Genomic DNA, 24011 nt, shown 5'->3' with positions numbered 1-24011 from the left:
GTGCCTCGCACTAAGCACTCAACGAATGTTGAATGCCTGATGGCAAATAGCTCCAGGCAGACAAGAGAAGACAACCTTGTCCCCCCCTGTCCTTTATGCATGCTGATGCAGGGGGCTCAGCCCCCTGCCCCCTGAGCCCTGGTCTCCTATCTTGCTGGTGTTACAATGGTAGACAAGTATGACAGAAAGTAAGGCAGCGTGTGTGAGGGAACTAAGATGCAACCAGGTTTCTTGGATTCTTGATGAAGGATGTCAGGTGCGAATAAGGTGGCAAGGGGATCCGGAAACTGTGGTAGTGAAGAAAGGGACAGAAGTGTCTGGAGAATCAGGAGCTGTAATGGGGAAGACACAGTGAACAAGGTGTCTAGAGTACCCATGAGGGAGCTGGGACACTGGAGAAAGGGGCAGAGGAACATAGTGTGCAAGCCTCAGATGCTGTTAACGGTGGAAACAGTGGCCAGAAGTGGGAGCACTTGGAGTACTCTAGAACAGCAATAATGGAAAAAGTGCCTGTGGTGGGAAAACCATTCCACTTGATCCAGACAGCTGGCATCACCACCAAATAGATGCCAGAGGTAAAGCACTTCAGTCCCAATGTCCTGCTGGGGAACCAAAAGGATACGATGAGGTCACCCAGACAGAGTAGGCCAAGAAAAAAAGTCATGAGAGGGAGGTGGGCAAGAGCAAACACTGTGCCTGGGGTCTGGTGCTGGCCCAGGAGGCAGGAGATGCGGGGAAAGGCGGTGATGGGTGTCAGGCCAGGTTCAGGGACAGGCTGTGCTGTTCCCAATACCCAGGTTGGAGTGAAGGAACGAGGCGTCTGTTTCTAAGCAGGAGAGAGAAGCTGGAGTCTGGCTGAGGCAGGGAGAGGTATGAGTGGCATTCTCAGGCACCAGGTGGCCAGTCAGACTGGTGCTTTCAAGTGTCTGGAGCGCTCAGCCAAGACCAACGACAGAGCATGGGCAGCTCTGCAGTCCTGGTGGGGCCTGTGCTGAGCCTCCTGCTACTGCCTGCTCTAACCAATCACCAACCACAGCCCCCACAGCTGGCTCTTTAAAGGTAGGAGGCCTCAGGACAGGCAGACCAGGCCTGAGAGGGGCAGGGTGGGGGTGGGAAAGGGGCTTTTCCTCTACAGATGTTCTCAGCCAAACTTTTCATGAAAAGTGCAAAGTATGCACAGGCACTGGCATTCCTCAGTCCGGCAGAGCCGTTTAGGCGCCCCTGCAGCAGGGAAGTTGAACTAAGGGCACCACAGGCATTCCTGGCACTGGGAACCATGATGATAAAGGCTTGTCCAGGGGGCTGAGTACCTCAAGCCGGGTGGGAAGGGATCTGCTCCAAGAACATAAACCACGTTGGCCAAGCCCTGACTGACTGGTCACTGTAACTTTCCTCTTCACAGAGAGGGTACAAGGGTAGAGAAGTTAAAGGGCTGGCTCAAACACTCCTCTTTACTACCTCTCAAAATCAATATGGCAGGGAGTGAGGAGCTGGAGCTGGAGAAGGTGGAACTTGAATTCAGTTCCAAGAAAGTAAGTTACACAGCCCCAGGTACCTGCTCTCTACGGCCTCACTTGTGCCTCCGGTTCTTCCTAAGCAGGGAGGGTAGGAGGAAGAGGTGGCAATTCCCGCATTTTCTCTGCCTAGGAACCTGGCAGCCGGGGTGAGGCTGAGCCCTTCAGGTTAGCACCAGAACCAGAAAGCTCCAGGAAGTCCCTTCCTTCCCTGGAACCAGGAGGGCATGCCACGTCTGGGTTAATAATTCTTTATTAGGATTCAGGCTCCAAACAAGGTAGAAAGCAGCGGCCAGAGGGATTCACGTAGGGGATGAGGAGGGAACACCAGGCTTGGCTAGCTGGGCCACTGCCAGAGGCCAAATGGGAGCCCTGGGCTGGAAGGGGTCTGGAGGTGGGTGGGCTGGGGCCAGTCTACAGGAGTGGGTGGGGGTCAGCGAATGGTGTATCGTACATAGGGGACCTCAACATCCTCGCCGCTCTCGTCGTTGCAGCACAGCTCAAGCACCAGCGCCCGCACATGGCGGCCCAGCTTTCGCTTCGACACACGGCTTACGATCTCTGTCATCCTGGAGGCAGGGGAGCAGAGGGTCAGGAAGGCAAAAAGCAAGAGAGAGGAAGGGCAGGTAGATGGGGGCTGAGGAGGTGAAGGGCAGTGAACAGGAGTGGGATAGCTGCAAGCTGGGGCTCCCCACCACCCAACTCACGGCTGGTCCAACCGTTCCTTGAGCTTGGCGGCTGGCATGAAGAAGGAGTAGAGCATAGACACACCCTGGGACAGCATGGTGATCTCCAATTTATGCTCTGTCTGGAAGAGGAGCGAAGGGGGATAGCAGTGTCACAGGGGTGGACAGGCCAGCGAGTCACCTGCACACTCCGCCCCCAGGTGGGGTGGGAGTGAGGAAGGGGCCTCACCTTGAAGAAGTCAAGGAACTGTTTGAGGGTCATCTCTTCACCATTAGGCTGCAGCCCCTGTACCTCAAAGCGATCCCACAACGTCCACTCTTGGTTATAGTACTGCGGGACAAAGAGCAGGCCAGTGGGATGGGGGCCACCTGAGGGGCTAGCTCCATCAGCCTCCCCCCTCCACTCATGCAGATGGGCTAAGTCAGATCGCAAGCCTCTTTTGTCCAAAACTCACTCTTGTAGCTTCTGTCTCACCCTGAGTAAGCACTGAAACCCTTAAGATGATCAACAAGGCCCTACATCATAGAAATCCTATTCTCTTCTCTTCATCTCCTACCCTCTCATCCTCTCACTCACTCTCCTCTAATGATGTATACTTCCTCAAACATGCCAGGCACTCTCCTACAACAGTGCCCTTATGGAGACTGGTCCTTCTGCCTGGAATGCCTCCCCTCCAGAAGCCTGCACGATCTGTCTCCTCACCTCCTCCAAGTCTGGACTCAAATGGCATCTTTTCAGCAAGGCCTTTCCTGACCATCCCACATTTAAAATCCCAAACCCATCCGCTCGCCACCTGGTACTCTCAAGTCCTCCTTATCCTGCTTTTTTGGGTTCCAAAATCATTTATCATTTTATTTATATAATCTATTTCACAAATACAACCTTAGCACCTATAAGAGTACCTGGCACACAGCAGGTGCTCAATAAATATTTGAGTGAGTGAATGAACGAAGCAAGTAAAAGCACTTAGCATAGTAAGCACCCAATAAATGTTGGCTGCTATTACTGTGTAGTTATTAATAATGTCCTAGGGCACAATTCAAATATCCCATCTTTTCTGAGGGCTTCCACAGACAGAATCAGACCAGTGCTTAGTACATAGAATGTACTTGAAAAATATGGTGAATGAATAAACGAACAAGGGGTGCACAAAAGGAGTAGGTACACATTGACAGAAACACTCACCTGGTAACAGGCTATGCAGCAAACTAGAGCCAGCTCCACGAAAAAGCACCCTACCCACAAACCCACCGCCTGATGCAGGCCTCACCTGGTGACGGGGTGCGGCAAGGGGTTCAGAGAAGCCAAAGAAGGGCAGGGCCAAGTTGAGGAAACCATTCTTGTAGGAGTCAAGCTGTCGGTGCCCCTGCACCACCTTGTAGAGCTCCAGACACACAAGACCAACCACAGCTGCTGTGGTCGTGGCAATGGCTGGGATTATCTTCCCTGCAATCAGCTTGCTCTGTGAGGCAGGAAGGAATCAAGGAAGGTGGTAGTTAAGGTGGAAGAGGCTCAGAGTCTACAGAAGGGATGGAACATGGGGAACGCCAGCCTGGGAGGGGTGGAACATCAGGTCTAGATTCCCCTCACCTTGTGCCGGTCTGCAGGGGGAATGTCATAGTTCTCTGCCCGGAGATTGGATGCAGCCACAATGAAATCCATATGGAAGTTGCTGTCATCATCCTGAGTAGGGGGTCAAAGGGGGAGAGTAGGGAGACAATGAAGAGAGGATCCGAGGAGGAAGAGGCTCCCTGGCCTCTGGGGACACAAGTTTCCTCCACTGTGATTACCTGCTGGGCACTCTCAGATCACAAAGGCATGGCCGGAACATCTATTAGTTCAGGACCACATGGCAGGCCCATGATCTAGTCCCCACAAAGGCCTGGGGCTGCCTCCAGAGCCCCGGGGACCTGTTCTGTCCAGCCCGTCCACGCTTAGCCCACCCCCCTGCCTGCCCAGGGCCCCCACCCAGCACCTTCTCAAAGTCGATGGGGTACATCTTGAACCCACGGAGCTTTTCTGGACTGGGCAGTGTGGCCTTGAGCTCCTCTAGACGGCTGTCATCTGCAGGAAGAGAGGGACACCACCAGCCCATGAGACCCCCGGCTAGGTTCTGAGGTGGAAGCAGGAGCCCAGGGTGGGGTAAAAGGTATTCAGGTAGATAAAGGATTTGAAAAGGAAAGACATCCTGGGAGAGAGGAGGGGCAAGGGGGAGAGGCAGAGCAGGACGACAGAGTACAAACCTGAAGACAACAGAAAGTATAGCAAGAGAGATGTCTCTAGAGACACAAAGGAACTGAAACGAAGACATTAGGAGCAAGTGGAGATGGAGAAATCAAGATGGGAGAGCTGTAGATCTTGGGGAGAATGATGTAGAAAGAGGTGAGGACACATGGAGGAACATACACGGGAGAAGGAAGGACGAAAAAGACATATAAGGAGGGGAAGTTGGGAGGAAATATGTAGATGTGGATACAGAGAAAAGATGGAGAAAGAGAAAGAATATATGAAAAGAGGAAGATGGGGCCTATACAAAGGGTGAGACAGGTAGGAGAAGATTTTATATACATTATAGATACGTTGTTACATACAGTTGTATACACTGTACACATACACGAGGAAAAAAGTGGAGGAAACATGGATGAAATGAAGGGAGACGTGCAAGGAATATAAAGAGAGGAAGAGGAGGGGGTAGATATTTGGGAAGGCAGATGGGGAGATGACAGGGGACATGGGAGAAGACATACGGAGAGGAAGACATGGGGGAGAGACATGGAAGGTAAATGCAGGGGGAGGTACATAGCTAGAGATACATTATCTATGGAGGGAGAGAGATGCGGAAAGGAACATAGGTGGATAAATACCCAGACCAGGGGTCAGCAAACTATGGCCCCATGAGCTAAATTCAGCCTGCCACCTACTTTAAAAGTAAAATTTTATCAGAAAATAGCCACATCTATTCATTTACATGTTGTGTATGGTTGCTTATGTGCTTCACCTGCAGAGGCGATTAGCTGCAGACACTACATGGCCTCAAAGCCTAAAAGAATTACCATTTGGCCCTTTAGCCCTGATATACCGCATGAGCTAGGGGAAAGAGATGGAGCGCTGAGGGGGGAGATATGGAGAGGGAGATGGGGAGGGAGTGTTCAGAGAGAGTTGAGGCAAGATATATGGAGGGCAATACTAGGGTGAAGACGCGTACAAAGGAACACAGGGGTGGGAAGAAGGGGGCAGATATCAAAGGAGAGAGACCACCGGTGGAGCTCACACTCCCCAGATAAACAGATCAAAGAAAAAACAGAGAAAAGTTGTTCTTTCCAGGGCAAATACACACAGAGCAGGAGGAACAAACAGCTATTTCTCCTGAGGACCAGAGAGTGGTAAGGAGAGGGAAGGAGGGAGAGAATTTGCCTCAACCGATCCTCTTCATTTCAGAAGAAGGGAGGCTCAGAGGAAGGTGTGGGGAAGCTCCAGGCCTGGGGTCACAGAGCAGAGCCTGGGGCAGAGGACTGGTAGGGAGGCTGGACTGGGCAGGGGACAAGTGGGGGTGGTGACTTCTGGCTGACTGGCCAAACACCCTTACCAACAGAGGCATTGGCGCTCTGCAGCTCCTGGTCAGAGACGTGAATCTTGACGCCAGACTTGGGAGTGAACTCGGGGACCTGCACAGACTGTAGGAGTGTGGCCACAGCAGCTCGGTCCCGAGAGCCCATCAGCCCATAGGCCTGGGCAAACAGGTTGGCAGCAGCCATGACGTAGTCCAGGTGCAGGGGCTGGGAGAAGGCAGGGCCCAGAAGGGTGAGCACATCAGCCCTCACCTGGGGAGTCTCGGCCTCTTTCCCACCCACCCACCCTCCAGCAGACCCTAGGAGACCCCAGGGAGGAGACTTACATTGTTGACATCAAAGGTGAGCGGGTGCGGACAGCGTTTGGGCCCAGACCAGAATGGAGCTCCCGAGCTTGTGAGCTAAAGGAGTAGAGAGACTTCTGAGGAGCAGGACTTGAGAGTGGAGGCCTCTCTAACCAACCTAACTCCTCATCTTGGCCCTGCATGTGCCCTGACTATCATGGCTGGGCACGTGCAGGGAGCTGGAGCCAATCATGAAAGACCCAGACCGTAGGGTCCTGTGGACAGAAGTTCCGACACCAGGCTGACCAGGGCACTTGCTAAGAAAACAACTACAATTCCTGGGCACTCACTTTGTGCGAGACACACAGCCATTTAACAAACTCTTATGGATTGCCAGGCACTGTACTAGCTTAATATAAGTAGACACCAATAAATCCTCACAAAACCCCCCATGAGGTAGATTACTACTATCTCTACTTCACAGATGAGGAAACTGAGGTGCAGAGAAGTTATGTGACTTGTCCAAGTACAAATGGAGCTGGGATTTGAACCCACACTGATTCCTGTGCTCTGAACTCCAAAATTCCTCCCATATAATCCCTACAGCTCTGGAAGTCAGGTCTGACTCAATCCACACCGCAAGTAAGGAGAACAGAAATGAGAAGTCTCTCACTCAAAGAAAAATGATGGACAGAACAGGTCAGGCTTAATCACTCTTCTGAGATCCCCATGCCTCAAGGCACCTGCCACGGCCGGACTAACGACCGCGAGGAGCCACACACAGAGCCCACAGCAGGCTGCTGTTTTGGGAAAATGCACTCCAGCAAATGGACCTGGCAAGTGGGTGTTACCTGGTCGGGAGGAAAGTTGTGCAGCAGCTGCCGGATGTTGTTCGAGTATTGGGTGTGCCAGTGGTGGCAGGCCCAGGTCACACAGTCGGCCCAGGTCTGTGGCCGCTGCAGCACCAGGCTGCGCTGCACGGCCTCCAGCACCTCCAGGGGTTGGGTGCCTGCCAGCCGCAGGGTCCGCTCCACAAACTTGGGGTCTCTGTCAGGAATTAGAGGGGTTAAAGGGGCAGGATCACACAGCAGCCCCAGGAGTGGGCTCCAGGGCAACCCCACTTTCTCTATGGAAAACTAGTCCTGACCCGCAATGGTAGGAGGTTCAAGCATTCACTGACTCCTGTGCCAAGTGTGCCTGGTGCTGTTCCAGTGGTGAGGAAAGCATGCTCTGGCTGGCGGGCAAGGGATGGGGTGAGGGAGCATCTGGTTACTTACGTGAGGTACTGGTTGACGTTTTCTGCTGGCTGCTTGAAGAGGCCTTCAAACTCATCCCGAGCCCACTACAGACAGAGCAAATGGATTACATGGGGCAGTGGCTGACAAAATGGGTTTCTGGAGGCATTAAAAAGACCATCAGTGAATAAATTAAACGGGGAACACAGCTGCTTTGGGAAAAGGGAAGCCCCCAACCACTGCTCCCAACCTTCCCTACTCCCCCACCCCTGGCACCTCAATTTAAAAACCAATGAACTTGATCTGGGCAGCGGTTATACTAGTAAATGTGTGAAAAAATTTATTCTTAAGACCTGTGTATCCTACTCGAGACATGTTAAGCCTCAATAAAAAAGAAAAAATTCAGTTATATATGTTTTACCACACACAAAAAAGAAATTCAGACCCAAAACAAAAATGATCCCTCTAGAGGCCCTAGGAACTCAGCTGCAAACAAGACAGAGGCTCTGCCCTCTGAGAATTCCTAGGACAGTAAATGCAGCCACTGGCGAGGGGGGCTGGAGGGTAGAGATGTTAAGAGATTTAGGTTCAAATCCCAGCTCTGCCACATAGTATCTAGTTTTGTGACTTCTGGAACATGTGGTAACACTTACCTCTGCATCCTCCTTTCTAAGACACAAGCTGTAACATAATACCTACCTGAAAGTGTTGCATGAAGGAATGATTATGTATGTATGTATTTAAAGTTTATTTACAACAACCCCAGATACACAGCAAATGCTAAATGCCTTACAGGAGCCCTGTGAGGCAGATACTACTGTCACCCCCATTTCAGAGGAGGAATCAGAGGCATGGAGAGGCGAAGCCCCAGGTCACACATGGCCTAGTGAGACTGTGGCAGGGGCACAAATACAAACACATCCACTCTAGAACTGCAGGGTCAGAAGGGACAGTGACAGAGCGAACTGCTTTATTCCCACCCCCATACTCCTAAGCATCCTGAATGGTTTGCTCCCAAAAGATCGCACTAAGAACCACTCTGACAGCACAGTGGTTACCCTAAGCTTGTCCTTAGGCTCCAGTTCGTGGCCCCAGTGCCTGTTACCAAGGTGTGTTCACTTTGTAAAAACTCAGCCAGGTGATTCGTGCACTGTTCTGCATTCTGTACGTATATGCACCATACAGACAGAATTGTCCCAGAAAACGAGTTGTCAAACCCATTTTGAGCTACAGGTGGGGAAACATGAATATGGACTATTAGAGACAAATAAATAACTAGAAGAGACGGTAAGAAATTACCGTTAATTTTGTTCAGCACAAAAGTAGTGCTTGATTAGACAGCGGCAGTTCTCACTTGGGAGTGAGCGATTCTGCCCCCAGGGGGGACATTTGGCAATGTCTGGAGACATTTTTAGTACAACTGCAGGGGCGTGCCATTGGCATCTAGTGGGTAGAAGCCAGGGATGCTGCCTAAACATCCTACAGTACACAAGACGTCCCCTCAAGGATAAACAGATATCCAGCCCCAATGTCAACAGTGGCAAGATTGAGAGACCCTGTTACCCTCCTTCACAGCAGAAGTATACTGACGTATTAGGGAGGGAAGTGTTGGGATGTCCGTGACATACTTCAGCACAAAGGAAAAAAATTCGTGAATCTAAGGAGAAAATGTGGCAGAACGTTAACAATTGTTAAAATTAGTTGAGGAGTGGCAATGTGAGTGTTCACCATACTATTCTTTACACTTGTCTGTATGTTGAAAATTTTTGAAGAGGAAAGTGAAAAAAAAAGAATGAATCATTCTGAAAGTCTAGGCTGCTGGATAGGAAGTGAGGGAGGAAGGTTTGGAGAAAAAGCATATCTCGGGCTTAGCCTGCCACACCTGAAGGCCAGGGGCCTGGTGGCCCAGAGGCAGGGTGCCTGCTCCTTCCCTCTCCCCGTGAAGCTGATCACCTGCAGGGTGTGCTCGATGGCGTTGGGGAAGTTCTTCAGCGTGCAGATGGGGATGGACTTCTCAGGTGGGTCCTGGCTAGAGTTGTATGACTCTGTTAGGAAGGGGATCACCACCTGCACGTTGCCCTTGGTGCCCAGTGTGCCTGACTCCAGCAGTGGCTTACGGTAGTACACACAGCGGCGATCCATGTACATGCCTGTAGCGGAGGGGACAGCATGAGTGTGGGAATGGAACATCAGGAGAGGACGGGAAGATAGGCACCCCTGACACATGTGCATGCACACACAACTTTGCCCTTGACCTCCTCATCCGCCTCCAAACTCACGGGCATCCACGTTGTCCAGGGCATTGGCCACACCATCCAGGTTTTGGAAGAAATCGTCATCATAGATACGCTCCGTGTCAGGGCCCACACGGTTCTGGTGGCTTGTCACCTGGATGTGTGGATTCATCTGGCGCACAGCTGCTGCGGCCGTGTCAGACTTCAACTTCTAGGGGGGCAATGCGGGGGATAGGGGAACAGAGCTCAGTTATTTGTGCATTCAAACCTCTACAGAGCTGCCCTCCTGAAGGCTGACTTATCTAATGCTGGGAAGAACCAGGCCCTGAGTTCAGAAGGCTCCCTGGTTTAGCAGGAGACAGTCCATGACAGTGCCACATGGCTAGGGCTGTCATGGACGTGGCAGGTGCTCAGTGGAAAGGGCAGCAGTGGACACACAGAGACTGGAGACAACAGGCCAGCCATCTGTTCCTTTGCCTAACCGACATCTATTGTTCTTTCAGCACCCAGGGCTGGGGTACGTTCCCCCAAACAAAACAGCATCCTAGCACACAGACAAGCAGGATCCTTTCAAAGCCCAAGTCAGGTCATGCCCTTGTCTGCTCAGAGCCCTCCCCAGGCTCCCACCTCCACTGAGGGTAAAATGCGTTGGGCCCTATTTTCTCCAGCTCATCTCCTCCCAGCCCTGGATCTTGGCCTGGAGCACTCCTCCCCAGAAGAGGGGGCTCTATTCCCTCACACCCTCCAAGTCCACAGAAATGAGCCCTTCCTTAACCACTGTCTTCAAAACTGCCACCAGTCTCCCAGGTGAGCCTGATTGCCCCCGTTTTGTTTGTTTCTTTTGCACAACACTTACCATCAACATTAACTATTCACTTCACTATCGTATTGTGTTTATTGTCTACTGTTTCTCCTCCCCTACTAGTATCTTTATTTCCTTGGTGTACCCCAAGTACCTAGAACAGTACCTACCTCAATAACTACCTGGTGAATAAATGAATGAATGAAAGGGGAACAGCTCCTGGGCAGGCAAAAATGACACTGTCCCCTCCAGAAGGCTTACCAGTTCGATCCCTATATAACCCAGCTTCCCTCTGTGCAGAGGAGTGAACCTAGCAGGCTTAAAGTGCTCTCCTAGGAGAGGCCTGCTTGTAAGCTTGGCCCTTGGCTGGCGTCTAGGAACCTGGATTTTCAGGAAGGTACTCACCATTCCTTACCTGATAAGGGGTGGCTCACGGTGCCTAGACGGCTTATGCAAACCATGTGATTTATGCTAAACTCCTGCTTTCTTTCTGGGACTCTGGAATTTGGGGACACACCCAGTGGAGGGTTCCTACATGACCAGCCCTCAGTAAAAACCCTGGGCCCTGAGTCTCTAACAAGCTTCCCTGGTTGGCAACATTTCCCATGTGTTGTTGCTACTGGCTACTGGGGGAGTTGAGCGCGTCCTATGTGACTCCACTGGGAGAGGGCCCTTGGGAGCTCGGGCCCGGTCTCCCTGGACTCCGTCCCATGTGCCTTTTCCCTCTGCTGACTGTGCTCTGCATCCTTTTGCTGCGAAATCATAGCCGTGAGTACGACTATATGCTGAGACTGAGAGTCCTCCTGGTGAATCATCAAACTTGGGGGTGGTTTGGGGAACCCTCAACATACTGTCCCAATTAGCACTAACAAGAGGTCAAGGAAAAACAAAAACAAAAACAAAAAAGGAGACAAAAAGTGATAGATTCAATAGAAAGGTAATCAACAAATGTTTGTTGAACAACTAACAGAGAAGCTGAAGGAAAGAAAAAGGCGGAAAGCCTCCTTTCCAGAAAGAATGGGAACAAACTTCAGGAGGAAAGTGAGATGGCAAAGCCCCATCCCCTTCCCACACCCTACTCACCGTGACGTCCCAGGGCCGGAACAGAAACTGTCGGTTCAGATTTGACTTCTCAATGGTGTCCATGTCTGTGACAACGATTTCTCCACCCTCTCTGCAGCCCAGCCCAATCATGGCAAAGTTCTTGAGGAGTTCACAGCCAATGGCCCCTGCACCCACCTAGGAGGCAGCCAAGAAGAGACAGAAGCTGGCCAGGGTGACACCAAGTTGGCATGAAGCCACCTATCACTTCTCCCTCCCCCTGAAGACAGCTAGAGAAGGGCAGAGGATCTAGTATCACATCCTGAAGTCCCAGGGCTGTAAGCAATAACCTACAGTCATCAGAGGGAAGACGCACCAGAGAGAGATAAACAGCACACATCAGGCTTTCCCTCAAGATGAAGAACATGGTGAAAGCCATGCAATAGAAGTATAAAAATCAAAAGACCCTCCTGGGAGGCAGAAGGAGACCCCAGAAGAAGTGGCGAGAGGCCAGGGGAGATGAAGGCAGAAGGTGTCCAAGGGGATCACTCACCAGGAAGTATTTCTGTTTGCCCAACTTTTCCTGCAGGTCTGAGCCAAATACAGCCACCTGCCCATCATAACGATTCTGGCGCTGAGGAATGCAAAGGAAGGAAAGGAGAGTCAGAGAGGGGCCTTGCCCAAAACGCCCCCAGGACACTTTCCTCATGGGTTCCACTCACATACCGGCAGGCACTTGTCCTCTGTGAGAGCCTCTTTGTCCTCAGGGAGACACTCCAGGGCATCAAAGTATAGCCACTGCATGATGGGCATGAACTTCCCAGAGCAGGCCTGGGAATTGGGAAGGAGAGGGGAAGTAGTCAGTGGTTAACTGGGGCCTGACACAGATGGACAGCAAGTGATGGAGTCAGGGAGGTGCCTGGCCTACTCCCAACCCTGTCCTTCTCCACCCATGCTGACCTTCATGACCTCCTGGGCAGCCAGGCCCCCAATGAAGGCGTTTATGGGCGCCAGATCCCCTGCAGCCACGTATGCCAGCTTCCGGATGAGGTCTTCATCCAGGTTGTCCTGCTGCACTGCTGGCAGGGCTCGAGCATTCACAGCCTGTGCTAGGGTCACCAGCTCTGCTGCATCCTCCTGGCGGGGCAGAAGGAACCAAGAGCACACCTGTCAGACCACTGTGGGAAGGGGGGGTGGGGGCGGAGAAAGGAGGGAGAGGGAGAGACAGGGTGGACAGGCAGAGGCATGGTGGGCCTCAGTGCCAAGGTCACGTGCCCTGGCTAGCTCACCCAGCCACTCACCTCATTGCGAGGCCGAGGGGGCCGACCGTGCTGAGCACAGAACTGGTGTAGGGCCTGGAAGCCAATGTGCAGCTGGGCAGGGCGGGAATACTTGGCGAAATCTGTCATCACAAAGTCCGGCTCTGCCAGTGAAGCCAGCAATGATTTCTGTGGGGGGAAGGATATCAGAACCAGAAGAGAGGAATGGAGAACCTGGAGATGCCCAGAACCACCCCTCACAGCCCCCTACTCCCACACTCACAAAGCTGATCTTCTTAGGTACTTTGACCTGACTGACAATGCCTCCACGGATGTAGTCGGAGAAGTTGGAGGTGTCACAAATGCTAAAGGTGTAAGGACCTAGGAGAAATGGGAAAGCTGTCAGGCTACCCATCCTCCCTAAAACCCACAACACCCGCAAGATAAGGAAAAATCCATGCCTGACCCAGCTCAGACATCAGACGCCATCTCCTCTCCACCCCAAGTTTCACTTGAACATCAGAAACCATCTCCCCTCTGCCCAAGAACCAGTTCAGAGCCCATGAGACACTGTGTCCTTGGACCCAATCTACACTGGAAGACTGTCTCTGTTCTCTGTCCAAATCAGCTCTGACATGAATGGATTCTCTGATCTGCTTGGTTCTAACACCAGAGACCTCTTCCCCTTCAGCACAGACACCAGGGACCTATTCTCCTAGAAACAGCTCGAACACGAGCTAGCATCTCTCCCCCATGCCCACTAGCTCTGGATGGACCTCAGAGGACTGTCTCTGGTTCATCTCAGACACCCAGGATGTGTCTTCCCTCACTTCAGAACCCAGGCACATGTCTCCTCCTTTCAATTCCCTGGCCAGAGCCCAGGGACATACCTCCTATCTCCCCTCTGATTCACCCATGGCCCTAGCTCACCCAGGACTTTGATCTCCATGGGCTGACTTCCGTTGAGTTCAATCATGCCCTGTACTTCTGAAAAGGAGACAAAGTCGCCACTCTCAAACCCATGTCGAGCCTCATCCAGGCAGGTAACCACACCGGGGCTGTCCTGGTTAAAGGAGGAGTGAGCCTCAGAGGCAGGCTCAGGGCATCAGAAGCAGACAAGAAGGCCTGCTGCTGCCCATGTGCCTGCCAGGACCCCTGAGGCTGGTCTCCTCACCTTGGTGACCATAGAAACCATAGCACTGAGTGGCTGCTCCCCATTGGAATCTGTGAGGATCATTTCCTCTCCAAAGTCACAGAAGAGCTGCCTGTAGAGGGAGGCAACAGGGCTGATGCCCAAGTCCCATGCACACAGGGACCCCATGTGTCCCTCAAGATACAGCGAATACTTGTTGAGCAAATTCAGCCCATCACTACTGGGAATCAGACGGTGCTCATGCCACACGGGGAGAGGTGAACACACAGAATCCAAAACCCGGGGGGCCGAGGCGGGCTGAGGACAGTGAGAGCTTAGGGGTCTTGGCCAGGGCCTGGCAGGGGTAAGGGGAAAATGGTGGGGGCACTCACCCAAATAGGCCCCTCGTGTCTGCCACCACCAGCTTGATGCCACGGCTATGACAGAACTCACCCACCCGCAGCTGGTCCTCCAGCGGGGTGTTGGTGAGGACCACCACCTGTGGAGAGGTGGAGGCTCAGGGTGAGGGCCTGGCATTCAGGTGAAGGGAGAGAATAATGGAGGAAGGCTGGTGCCAGGGCTCAGGGAATCCTTAAGGCTTTGCTGGTCCAGCTCTCTTTCACAAACACAAAGTATAGACTCTGATACAAAGTATCAGATTCAGCAAGGGTGACGCTCAGCAGGGTGAAATGTGAATCCCTAGACCAAGACAGACAAGCAAGGTAACGAGGCAGCTGGGAGGACAGAGTTTGGAGAACAGCTGACTCATTTATTTGCTAACACCCACTGCTGCCTGCCTACAACCCTGCCATGCCTTGGGAGGCAGAGAAGAAGTAAAACTCTGTCCCCAGCCAAAGTCTGAGCTCACTCCTACCACACCCACTTACTTCCAATTCTCAAGATGATGCCTGCCCAGCCATGATCCTTGGGACTTTGCTCTCTGCCTGAATGCCCACCCTCTCCCACTAGGGTGGGCACCTACTCCTTCATCAGGGTCCAGTGGCAGTGCCTTGGCTGGCCGGGACACCCCAGGGGAGAACCTCAGCTCCCACAGCTCCGCTTTCTGGCCCAGAGTTTTTGTTTAACAAACAACCAGATGGCCCCTATAAGGTGCTAGCTGCTATTCTGAGAGTTTAGCCCTCACAAAAACTCTACAAAGTGGGTATTACTACCATTCCCAAGTCTACAAACAGGAAAAAGTAAGGCTCAGGAGATTAAGTGACCTGCCTGGGGTCATATGAGTAGAATTCATAACCACTATGCAGCACTGTCTGTTCACATCTTACCCCCTGAAAAGGCAGGTCCAGGGTCTAAATTTTGCCTGCATCCCCAGCGTGAAACTGGAGCACTGGCCAAGCCATCACATATCAAATAAATGAACAATTCAGACATGGGCCCTGAGAGAATTTGGCAGGAGGCTGGGCAGTGCCTAAGGTACCTGGAAGCCACTAAGGAAGTCCTCGACGAGGGGCCCGGTATAGGCGCTGACAGGCACGTAGCTGTTGAGCTCAGCAAGGCGGGGCTGTGAGACCTCAGCCCGGTTTTTACCGATGTCCTCCTCCCGCAGGTAAAACTGCAAACGGGAGTGGGAGAAGAAGTGAAGTGGCTTCAGAGCCCAGGTGGGCTGGTGGATTGGCAGGGGAGAAGGGGGCTAGGAAGAGGTACCTGGGAGGAGAGGTCAGCCCACTGGGCAGTGCCCTGGTCATGTAGGGTGACAGCCTTGACCCCACCAAGGATGATGTTCTTGGCAATTTCCACGCCCAGGCCCCGAAGGCCTGATACCAGTACGCTGGATGTCTGGAGCCGCTTCATTGCTTCGTGGCCCAACACGTACCTGCCAGGTTAAGGGGGCGTTCCGAGTCAGGGCCTGGCCTTCATGACCCTATCCTCTCAGTGCCCCACTCCCACCTCTCAGCCCGACCCCGGCCCTACTTACAGCTGCCGGGAGTAAAGGCCCTCATCTATGTCTGCTTCACTGCCGTTCTTCGCCATTCCCTAGGGATGGAGGGGAAGAACAGGTTCAGGGAGATCTGCAGGAGTAGGGTGTGGACAGACAGCCAGTGATACAGAAGACTTTCCCACCCACCACCCCCGCCACCCTGCCTGCCAATCTCCAGGAAGAAGACACTCACGTTGGTTGGCACCGAGGGCACTTCGGACAACACGGAGTGAGCAGGGGAACAGTTAGAACCCGGCTTTGGATCAGGCCCGGACACGCGACGTTTCTTGGACAGCGGCGAGCTGGACATCTGGAGGGAAAAAGGAGGGTCAGAGGTGAGTATGAGGCATGTAGGCAAGTGTTTCTGTTGGTTAGTGGAAACTGTGGGGGAAGGGAAGACTTAAAGGCTAGCATCCCCATTTTATAGGAGAGGAGACAGGAACAGAGAGTTGAGGTGACTTGCCCAGGGTCACACAGCTGGCAGAGCTAAGATCTGAACCCAGGTTGTCTGGCTTGCGATCCATGCTGCTGACCACTAGGCTATTCGCCTTTCTCCCCAGCCCAGCATAATGAGAGAGACATTCCAATCCTGTGGGGTGAAAGGAATGACAAGAACGTACTTGCGGGCAAGTCAGAGGAGGGATGGAGATTCAGGTCAGACCCTGCCACTCCTTGACAGATATCATTTAACCCCCATGGGCTCAGTTCCCTCACCCCTAACATAGGGGTGACAATACCACTTATCTACCTCACAGGGTTGTTGAAGTGATGAGACAGAACACAGACCACAGAGCCTGGAACAGGGCAGGGACGGAACAAGCAGCTTCTCTTCTCCCCTGACCCCAGCAACAGGGGTGCAGGAGGGAAACACGGCTTGGACATCTGTCAGGGTGGCATTACAGCAGGAGATACCCTGCCAAGAGGCCAGTCCACAGAGGGGCTCACGGAGGAGAGTTTTACAAAGCCCACCCCATGCCCCCAGCACTGGGAGAGAAAACACCCAGGCCAACAAAGGAGGTCACAGGGAGAGAGAAAACACGCGCTTCCCAAGACATGTTTGCATGTGGAGTCCCTTGAACAGGTTAACAACAATAAGAAATGAATATTTATTAAGAGTCCTCTCTGTGCCAGACAATCAGACTGTCCTTTATGAGCCCTGCCTCACTTTGTCCTCAAGGAACCCCCATAGGGTTTGGACTACTATCTAAAACATCCTCCTATTGACACTGAAGGAAAAAAACTCATTCAGGGACGTTTGATGACTTGACCGAGGTTTTCCCACAAACAGAGTGTGGCCAAGCTGGGTCCAGACCAGGATCTGCTGAGCTCGAAGCCCAGGCTGCCACCCGGTGTGATCACATTTCATCCCCTCAATGGTCCTGACCCCGCAAGGCAGGGCTGAGCCGCCTTGCCAGACAAATGGGAAAACCTGAGCTCACGAGGTCAAGTTAACTTGCTGAGGGTCACACACCAGGTCCCAAAGACAGAACAACACAGCCTGCTGTGGAAGTCAAATCTGGGGCTGGGGTGACCAGATCCAGACGCTGGAGACTCCAGGACCCTAAGTCATTTCCCTCCGCCCCCAACGCTCCTCTCAGCCTCTGTTCTCCCCCAAGCCTTTTCTGACACCCAATCACACTGAGAATCCCCACTGTACCTAAGATTCCATCTTGGCACCTGTCACACTCCAGCACTAAGCAAGATGACAGGAGCTCCCTACCGTCTACCAAGAGCTTACTGCTTGTCAATCACAGGGTAAAGGGCTTTGTCTAATTCTAACAATGCCCACGAACCAGATAACCTTATGCCCACAACACAAATGAAAACAAAGGCTCAGAGAACTCCAATCACTTGCCCAGAATCACGCAGCTGGTGCGGGACCGTTTGGCAACTGCCTCCTGGGAGAATAGAGTCAGGACTCAGCTCAGGACCCAATTCACAGGGCTAAGGGATGAGGGGTGAGGGAGGAGGACCCAGGAGGCAGGAAGCTGGCAAGGGCCCCTGAATTGCTGGCAATGCTAAGAACCAACCTAGTTAGGAGGAGGCTTGGTGAGTTGGTAGGGAGACAAAGGCAAATCAGATTTTTCCATTTACTGACTTGTCTGATCTGGGGGTCTCGTTTTCTCCAAAAGCAGGAACAAATGGACTATCCTCAAGGGGCTGCTGGGAAGGTTAAAAAAGTCAAGGTCTGTGGTCAGAACCCAGCAACCTGAGTTGGTAAATCAGCTCCTCCCTGACACCTGCAGTGGCCTCCATTAGTTATCTCCTTGCCTTGTCAGTGGTTTGCTTGTTTGAGACACACCATCTCCCTCCTCCCTAAATCAGAGATGATCCAGGGCCAAAAGGATCTTTTCTATCTGGACCTTTTACCTCTGGACCCCTAGTGCTGGCAGCAAGGGTCTAAACAGGTTTTGGCTGATCGTTCAAAAGTGGATTTCAACTGGAGAGATCTGGAACAGGCCAGTCTCAAGGCAAGCAGAAGGGGTCTAGGACAGAAACTCCAGAGGGGAGCTAAAGATCTCCCACTCCCAGCACAAAATCGATCCCCTTTCTCCTTCAACATATGCTCAGGCCCCAATTAGGATGCGTATACTAACAACTGTTCAGCAAAGCTGAACTGGGTGGGGCTTAAAGAGTTTCAGAACTTGCCTGGGTCTCCAAACTGGTGATTTTGAACCCTGAGCATTCTCTACCACCCAAACCAGAGAAGAAGGTTTGAGGTAGGAGTCCTGCAGCAGGTTTGAAAGGGGGGCAGCACAGGGCCAGGTTATCAGGATGGAGAAGCTAGGGCACAGGATGCTGGGGCCTGTCAAGCCTCCTGGGAGGGAATAACCGAGAAGTCCCTGGGAACATAAAAGAGAGCAGTCAGGAGTCAGTTGCCTGAGCCCATGGAGGCTCAGAGGAAGATGGGAAAGGGGATGTTAGAAGCCCTGGGGGGTGGGCAAAGTTGTTAAGACTCAAATCTGGGTCTTTGGAAAAGGATTTCTTAGGGAAGGGCCAGGAAAGTACACTGGAGGCCCCCAGGGGCTGCAAGGAGGTGGGAGGGCAGTTGCTGGGCCCCATGGAAGCTGCACAGAGAATGCGTGGGGGGTTCTGGGGACCAAGGAGGCTGCAGGAAGATGCTGGGGTTGGGGAGAAGGGGTGTTCTCCATCAGGAGAATGCTGGGGCCCTGAGGGTTTCTGGGGGCAGACGTTGGTGGCAGAGAGAAATCTTTGACCAAAAATAATAGGGACTTGCAGGGGGAGAGGTGTCTCTGATACTGATGCCAGAGTCCCAGGAGGCTATGAGGGTGGATGCTGAGGCCCAAGGTGGGTTTGTGGAGGGACTTCTATTGGAGCACAAAGGCCCTGTGTTGACCTCTGATTGGTACATGCTAAGTACCGCACCTGCTCTGAGGGAGTGGAAAGGGGAGGCTGAGCCCAGACAGTTCTGGCCCTGAAAAGTTGAGTAAGCAGATACTGGCTAGATCCCCAAGTGGGGTTGGGTTTCTCTAACCCATTATGTGGGATCCCATGGAGGATCTGAGAGTAGATGCTAAAAAGGGAGTTTTCTACTCTGATGGGGAACAACTGGACCTGTTTGGAGAGGGGACATCTAACGATGATGCTGGAGTCCTACAAAGCTGAAAACAGAAGCTGAGAGCCTCTGACTGAAGATGCTGGGGACCTTGAAAGGCTCTGAGGGCAGATTCTGAGGCCTGACGCAAGGTTAAGGGATCTGTGAGAGGAGCTGGAGCCATGGCTGGGTTTTGAAGGCAGAGACTGAGTGAAGGGTGGGGTTTGAGAGGCCAGTCTCTCTGATGGAGGGGGCTAGGAGCCAACAGAATCTGCAAAGGCAGATACTGGCCGGGGAATCTCTGATGGAGAATTATGTGTCCAAACAGTTCCTCCCTGCTGTCTGGTCCCCTGGGAGGCTCTGAGGGAAGATACTGGGGGTTAGGGGCATCTGATGGAGGAGATGCTGAGGCCTGCAAATGGTAGTCTCTGAAGAGAACACTAGAACCATGAAAAAGCGGGCATTCCCTTAAAGCAGAGGAAGTCTCTACAGACAGATTCTAGGAATTAAAGGAGTCTCTAAAGGTAAATGCTGAGAAGTACCTCTGAATAGAAATGCTGGGCCCAGAGGCATTTCTGATGGAAGATGCTAGGACCAGGGTGGGGCTGGGAGACCTCAGAGGGGTCTCTGACAAGGAGGCCAGGCCCAAATAGCCCTTCACAGGGTCTAGTCCCCTTGGAAGCTCTGAAGGCAGATGGTGTGTGCATGTGCAGTGCGCGTGAAAAAAGATGCTAGAGAAGACTCTCAGAAATGAAGACCGTATGGACCCTCCCAGGGGTCTGGCCCTTCTTAGAAGCTACGAGGACAAATACTGAGGAACTAGGGATGGCTGGAGAGAGATTCTGAGAAAGGTCTTTAATGGCATACACTGGTGGGGGGCTTTGACCAGAAATGTGGATCCCGCAAGTCTCTACCGCGTTCGGGGGGAGTTCTGATCTGCAACACAAGGTTCAGGACGAGGTCAGGTCCCTGACTAGGGATGTTGGACCTGAGTCTCTGAAAGCAGACCCTGGTGGGGGGGGGGGTGTCTGACCCCAAGGTCAGATTTCAGAGGGACTGAGCTGGTCCCAGATGGGAAGTGTCGGCCCCGCCCCAAGACCTGCGTCCCCTACCCCCAACCCCCTGCCGCCGATCCCCTAGTCCGAGTCACCACAGCCCGCTCCGGCATCAGCCTGGCCCAGCGCCAGCCCAGGACCCTCCAATACTTCCCGAAACCCCTGCCCTGGCCAAGGCGTTGAGAAGGGCCATTTGTTACCAATGCCGGTTCCCCGGGTCGCGCCGCCGCCAACTCCTCTAGGAGCCGAAGCCAAGCCCGGCCGCCACCCTCCTCCTTCTCCTCCTCCTCCTCCCCGCCGCCTGGGCTGCCTAGAATCGCCGCCGCCGCCTCCGCCGCCTTCTCCTCCCCCGGCCTTAGTGGGTGCGCTCGTCCCTGCCACCTCCTTCACCTCCGCCGCCGACACAAGATGGCGGCCGCTGAGCCCGAGGCCGGAACAAAACCTTGGTCCCCACCCCCAGAAACCCGGATGCAGGCAGGCCGCGCCCATTCATGAATCATGTATAATGGTCTCTGCCTGTCTGTGACTCATTCAAAGAGGAATAGCTCCACCTGGTGGCTACTACGGCAGCAACGAGGAAAACAGATAAAACAACGTAAGGCCACGCCCCACGGACCGTGAATAACGAATACACTGTTGCTGCCAGGGAAACCAAGAAAGGCCATCAAGGCCACACTTCCTGACAATGAATTATGCATGAGGCCGGGTGGTTGCTTGACTAACACCCCGCCACCAGAAAGCCAAGGTTAAAACATGAAAACCACGCCCAACTGCTCATAAATAATGAATAATCTTGCAGCAGCCCGGAAGCCACGGAGACCAAGGCCACATCTTATTATGAATAATGCATGAGGTTCGGTGGGCTGGAACAAAAGGGATAGGTCCGCCTATTGCTGCGTCTCACACCCTGTAAGCAGGGAAATAAGGCTACTACGGAGAAAAAACACTGCCCCGGCTCATGAATGGTGAATAACGCTGCTGCAGCAGCTCAACCTGGAAACTCAGAGAGGTCAAGCAAGGTCCCATCCAGTTAATATGAATTATGCATGAGGCTGGATGGACAGAAACACTCAAGGCAGCCCTGCCCAGCAAGTAGGGATTATGGTACTCCAGCCAAGGCAACATGGCCACGCCTTCCTGTTCATGAAAAATGAAAGACGATGCTGCAGAGCCACAGGGGAAACCCAGGGGAAGTGTAGCGGCCTCTTTCCCACCCCTGACTAACTGCACATGAATCAAGGCTGCCTTGGTCCAACCAAATCCAGACTCACTACATGCCTTTGGCAGGTGACTCAGTTTCCACAACTGTAAAATGGGTGTAGTAATTGAACTCACCTACCTCATAAAGGCAAAATGTGTTATTATGAAACTCAGAGAATGTGAATTATGGAATGATCTCAGAGCAGTGCTGGCACAGGGCACTGTTAAATTTTTTAAGTATTATATATTAATATAAAGGTAATATGTAAATATATATTTACATTAATATAAAATTAGTTGTGGGTGAGGGTATACCCAGCCACTAGAGAAACCCCCAACTTGGGGCATTATTTTAAAAGTAATGCCTTGAAACACCCTCCTAGAAGGACACTGGAAAACAGAATGCCAAGGCCACCAATGTCCATTAAATAGGTAGGATAGACTACCAGGTCACCAGAGATACACTTGTATACCAAAGCCAAAGGCACACCATAAGCACCCAATACATTTCTGTCAAATAATAATAGATCACATTGGTAGACTGCTAGCACCACTAAGTGGTGGCTCCTGTAGTGTGTCCTTCACATTCATTGTGCCACTGATCTCAGGAATGCAGAGCAGGAAATGGGTTTCTTCTTTTCCTTCAAGTCTCAGCTCAAAGGTGATCGCCTTAAAGAGTTCTTAACCCCTCACAAAAATCATTTCTATCCACGGATGACTAGCTGTGTGACCGGGGGCCAGACACTTCACTTCTCTGGGCCACTGTTTCCCCAGCCATAAGTTGAGAACATTAGTACTTACCTTGTGATGGAGTTTAAATGAGTAAATATGTAGAAAGGACTTAGAACAGCACCTGGCACATACTGCCATATGACTAACATTAGTAGCAGTACCATTAAATTTGGGGGGGCATTATGACATTTGATTAAGACTGCAAACTCTGGAACTAGACTGACTGGGTTTGAATCCCGGCTCAGCCACTCACCGACTGTGAGTAGCCTTAGGCAAATTACTTAGCCTTCCCCGTGTCCCAGTTTCCTCATCTATAAAATGGGATAATAATAACCTCCCTCCTAGGAGTGTTGTGCAGATTAAATGGGTTAATAAAGTGCTAAATGAGTGTAAACTAATCTGATCATCATTATGCCCATACCCATTTTTCAGGCTCACAGCAGGATTTGCCAAAGATCACACAGCTGGCAAGGATCAATGGGATTTGAATCTAGAGCCTTTATTGTTAATCTGGGATTACTGGGCCATAAGGAATGAACAATACGAGGCCTCAACCCCTCGCTAGACGCAAGGCTTAAAGCCTGGAACCTATAGGGAAAGGCTAACAGCGGATCATGCAGATGAAGCCATAAAAGCTACACCCCTCATGAATTATGCACAACACCCCTAGAAAAGCCACAGAAAACTCGGGGCGCTACTCACCTTTGCGATTAATCAGTGAGCTCTAGTTTGCCTGGCAGACTGCAGAATGCCCTTTCAGCACACCCTTTCAGCATGCTGATCCGCCCCCTCGTGAATAATTCACAAGCCGACACTTCCAGCGGACCAGGTGCGAAAGAAGCAAAAACGGGCTTCCCCAACAGCCCCACCTCCTCATGAATAACGAATAAAGCCGAGGCCAAAGAGGGCCCGGCGGCACCCTGTCCCCTAGGGACGAGCCTTGCACATTGGGCTCCGGCGTCCCTTCCACAGCCCTAGAAACGTGTGGGCCCAGACGTGTCTGGTCTCCCCGCTCTGAGTGCCGGAGCGCGAGGGGGCCTCGTCATTAACCAGAGGTCACAAAGGCCACAGATGTCTTCACATTGCCACGTCGGTCCTGAAGGTTCCTATCGTCACCAGGACCTATGTGAACCAAGCGCTCTCAAAATTCCGCCTCGACTTCAGGAACCTCTAACTTCGCTTCTCCCCTTAGGGAGCATCCCAAATCCTGCCCCATGGACAAAGTACTCATACACGGACCCTAACGGTCTCCCCAAACATCCCCCTAAACCCTGTCTCCTAGGGGTATAAACTCTGCCTCCGAGGGATATATAAACGCTGCCTCTGAGGTATCTCCTAAAACAGATTCCCAACTCTCACCCCAGCGTCCCCTAACGCCACTTCCTAAGGGCACCCTCAAAAATAGCCACCCCTAAATGCCACCCCAGGCCCAGAGCCTCCAAATATGGTTATTTGGGGATCCCCGAAAGTGAGCCCCCTCCCTCAAATGCTGTCCAGGGGTTTGGGGGCACCGTACTCCAGCTCACCCCCTGCGCCGGGCGGAAGCCTCGCCTTCCTGCTGGAGATGAGCCGAAGCCACGGGGCAACGGAAGAGAAAACCACCTCCGTCGTACAAGAAGAGCCAGAGTTTGCGCGGAGCTCGGAAGCGCGGGGCCTTGGAGGGCCCCCGGTTTGGGATGTACCACAGATGCTTAGCTAGAGGGGCGCCCGCCCCTACTCCAGCGCCGTCGGCGCCCTTGTCAGTCCCAGACACCCCTACGGGTTGTGGTACT

General features: G+C 52.5%; 1 protein-coding gene across 8 annotated transcripts; it reads right to left on the bottom strand.

Moving 5' to 3' along the window:
• Nucleotides 1-1751: 1751 nt before the first annotated feature.
• Nucleotides 1752-24000, bottom strand: UBA1 (ubiquitin like modifier activating enzyme 1). 8 transcript variants are annotated; one of them, XM_070606415.1, is made up of 27 exons: nucleotides 23766-23932; nucleotides 22942-23361; nucleotides 15890-16006; nucleotides 15694-15752; nucleotides 15423-15591; nucleotides 15196-15330; nucleotides 14150-14256; nucleotides 13800-13890; nucleotides 13556-13688; nucleotides 12909-13006; nucleotides 12668-12814; nucleotides 12327-12503; nucleotides 12093-12197; nucleotides 11920-12000; nucleotides 11409-11564; nucleotides 9569-9734; nucleotides 9243-9439; nucleotides 7332-7396; nucleotides 6906-7101; nucleotides 6097-6171; nucleotides 5788-5977; nucleotides 4177-4265; nucleotides 3792-3884; nucleotides 3472-3663; nucleotides 2430-2531; nucleotides 2222-2322; nucleotides 1752-2083 (listed from the first exon to the last, which is right to left on the bottom strand). In XM_070606415.1, exons 3-27 carry the CDS (start codon nucleotides 16004-16006, stop codon nucleotides 1948-1950), a joined length of 3177 nt encoding a protein of 1058 aa, XP_070462516.1. In that variant the 5' UTR covers nucleotides 22942-23361; nucleotides 23766-23932; the 3' UTR covers nucleotides 1752-1947. The 8 variants fall into 8 exon arrangements, with proteins under 8 accessions (XP_070462516.1, XP_070462517.1, XP_070462515.1 ...); XM_070606416.1 differs by lacking the exons at nucleotides 22942-23361; nucleotides 23766-23932 and adding exons at nucleotides 16160-16285; nucleotides 20508-20750; XM_070606414.1 differs by lacking the exon at nucleotides 22942-23361 and having other exon boundaries at nucleotides 23766-24000.
• Between the last annotated feature and the right edge of the window lie 11 nt (nucleotides 24001-24011).

Source organism: Equus przewalskii, chromosome X (assembly GCF_037783145.1).
Source record: "Equus przewalskii isolate Varuska chromosome X, EquPr2, whole genome shotgun sequence".
In the NCBI taxonomy this organism is placed as follows: Eukaryota; Metazoa; Chordata; class Mammalia; order Perissodactyla; family Equidae; genus Equus; species Equus przewalskii.
The sequence above is the reverse complement of the archived record's forward strand: the minus strand, read 5'-3'. Positions and strand labels throughout refer to the sequence as shown.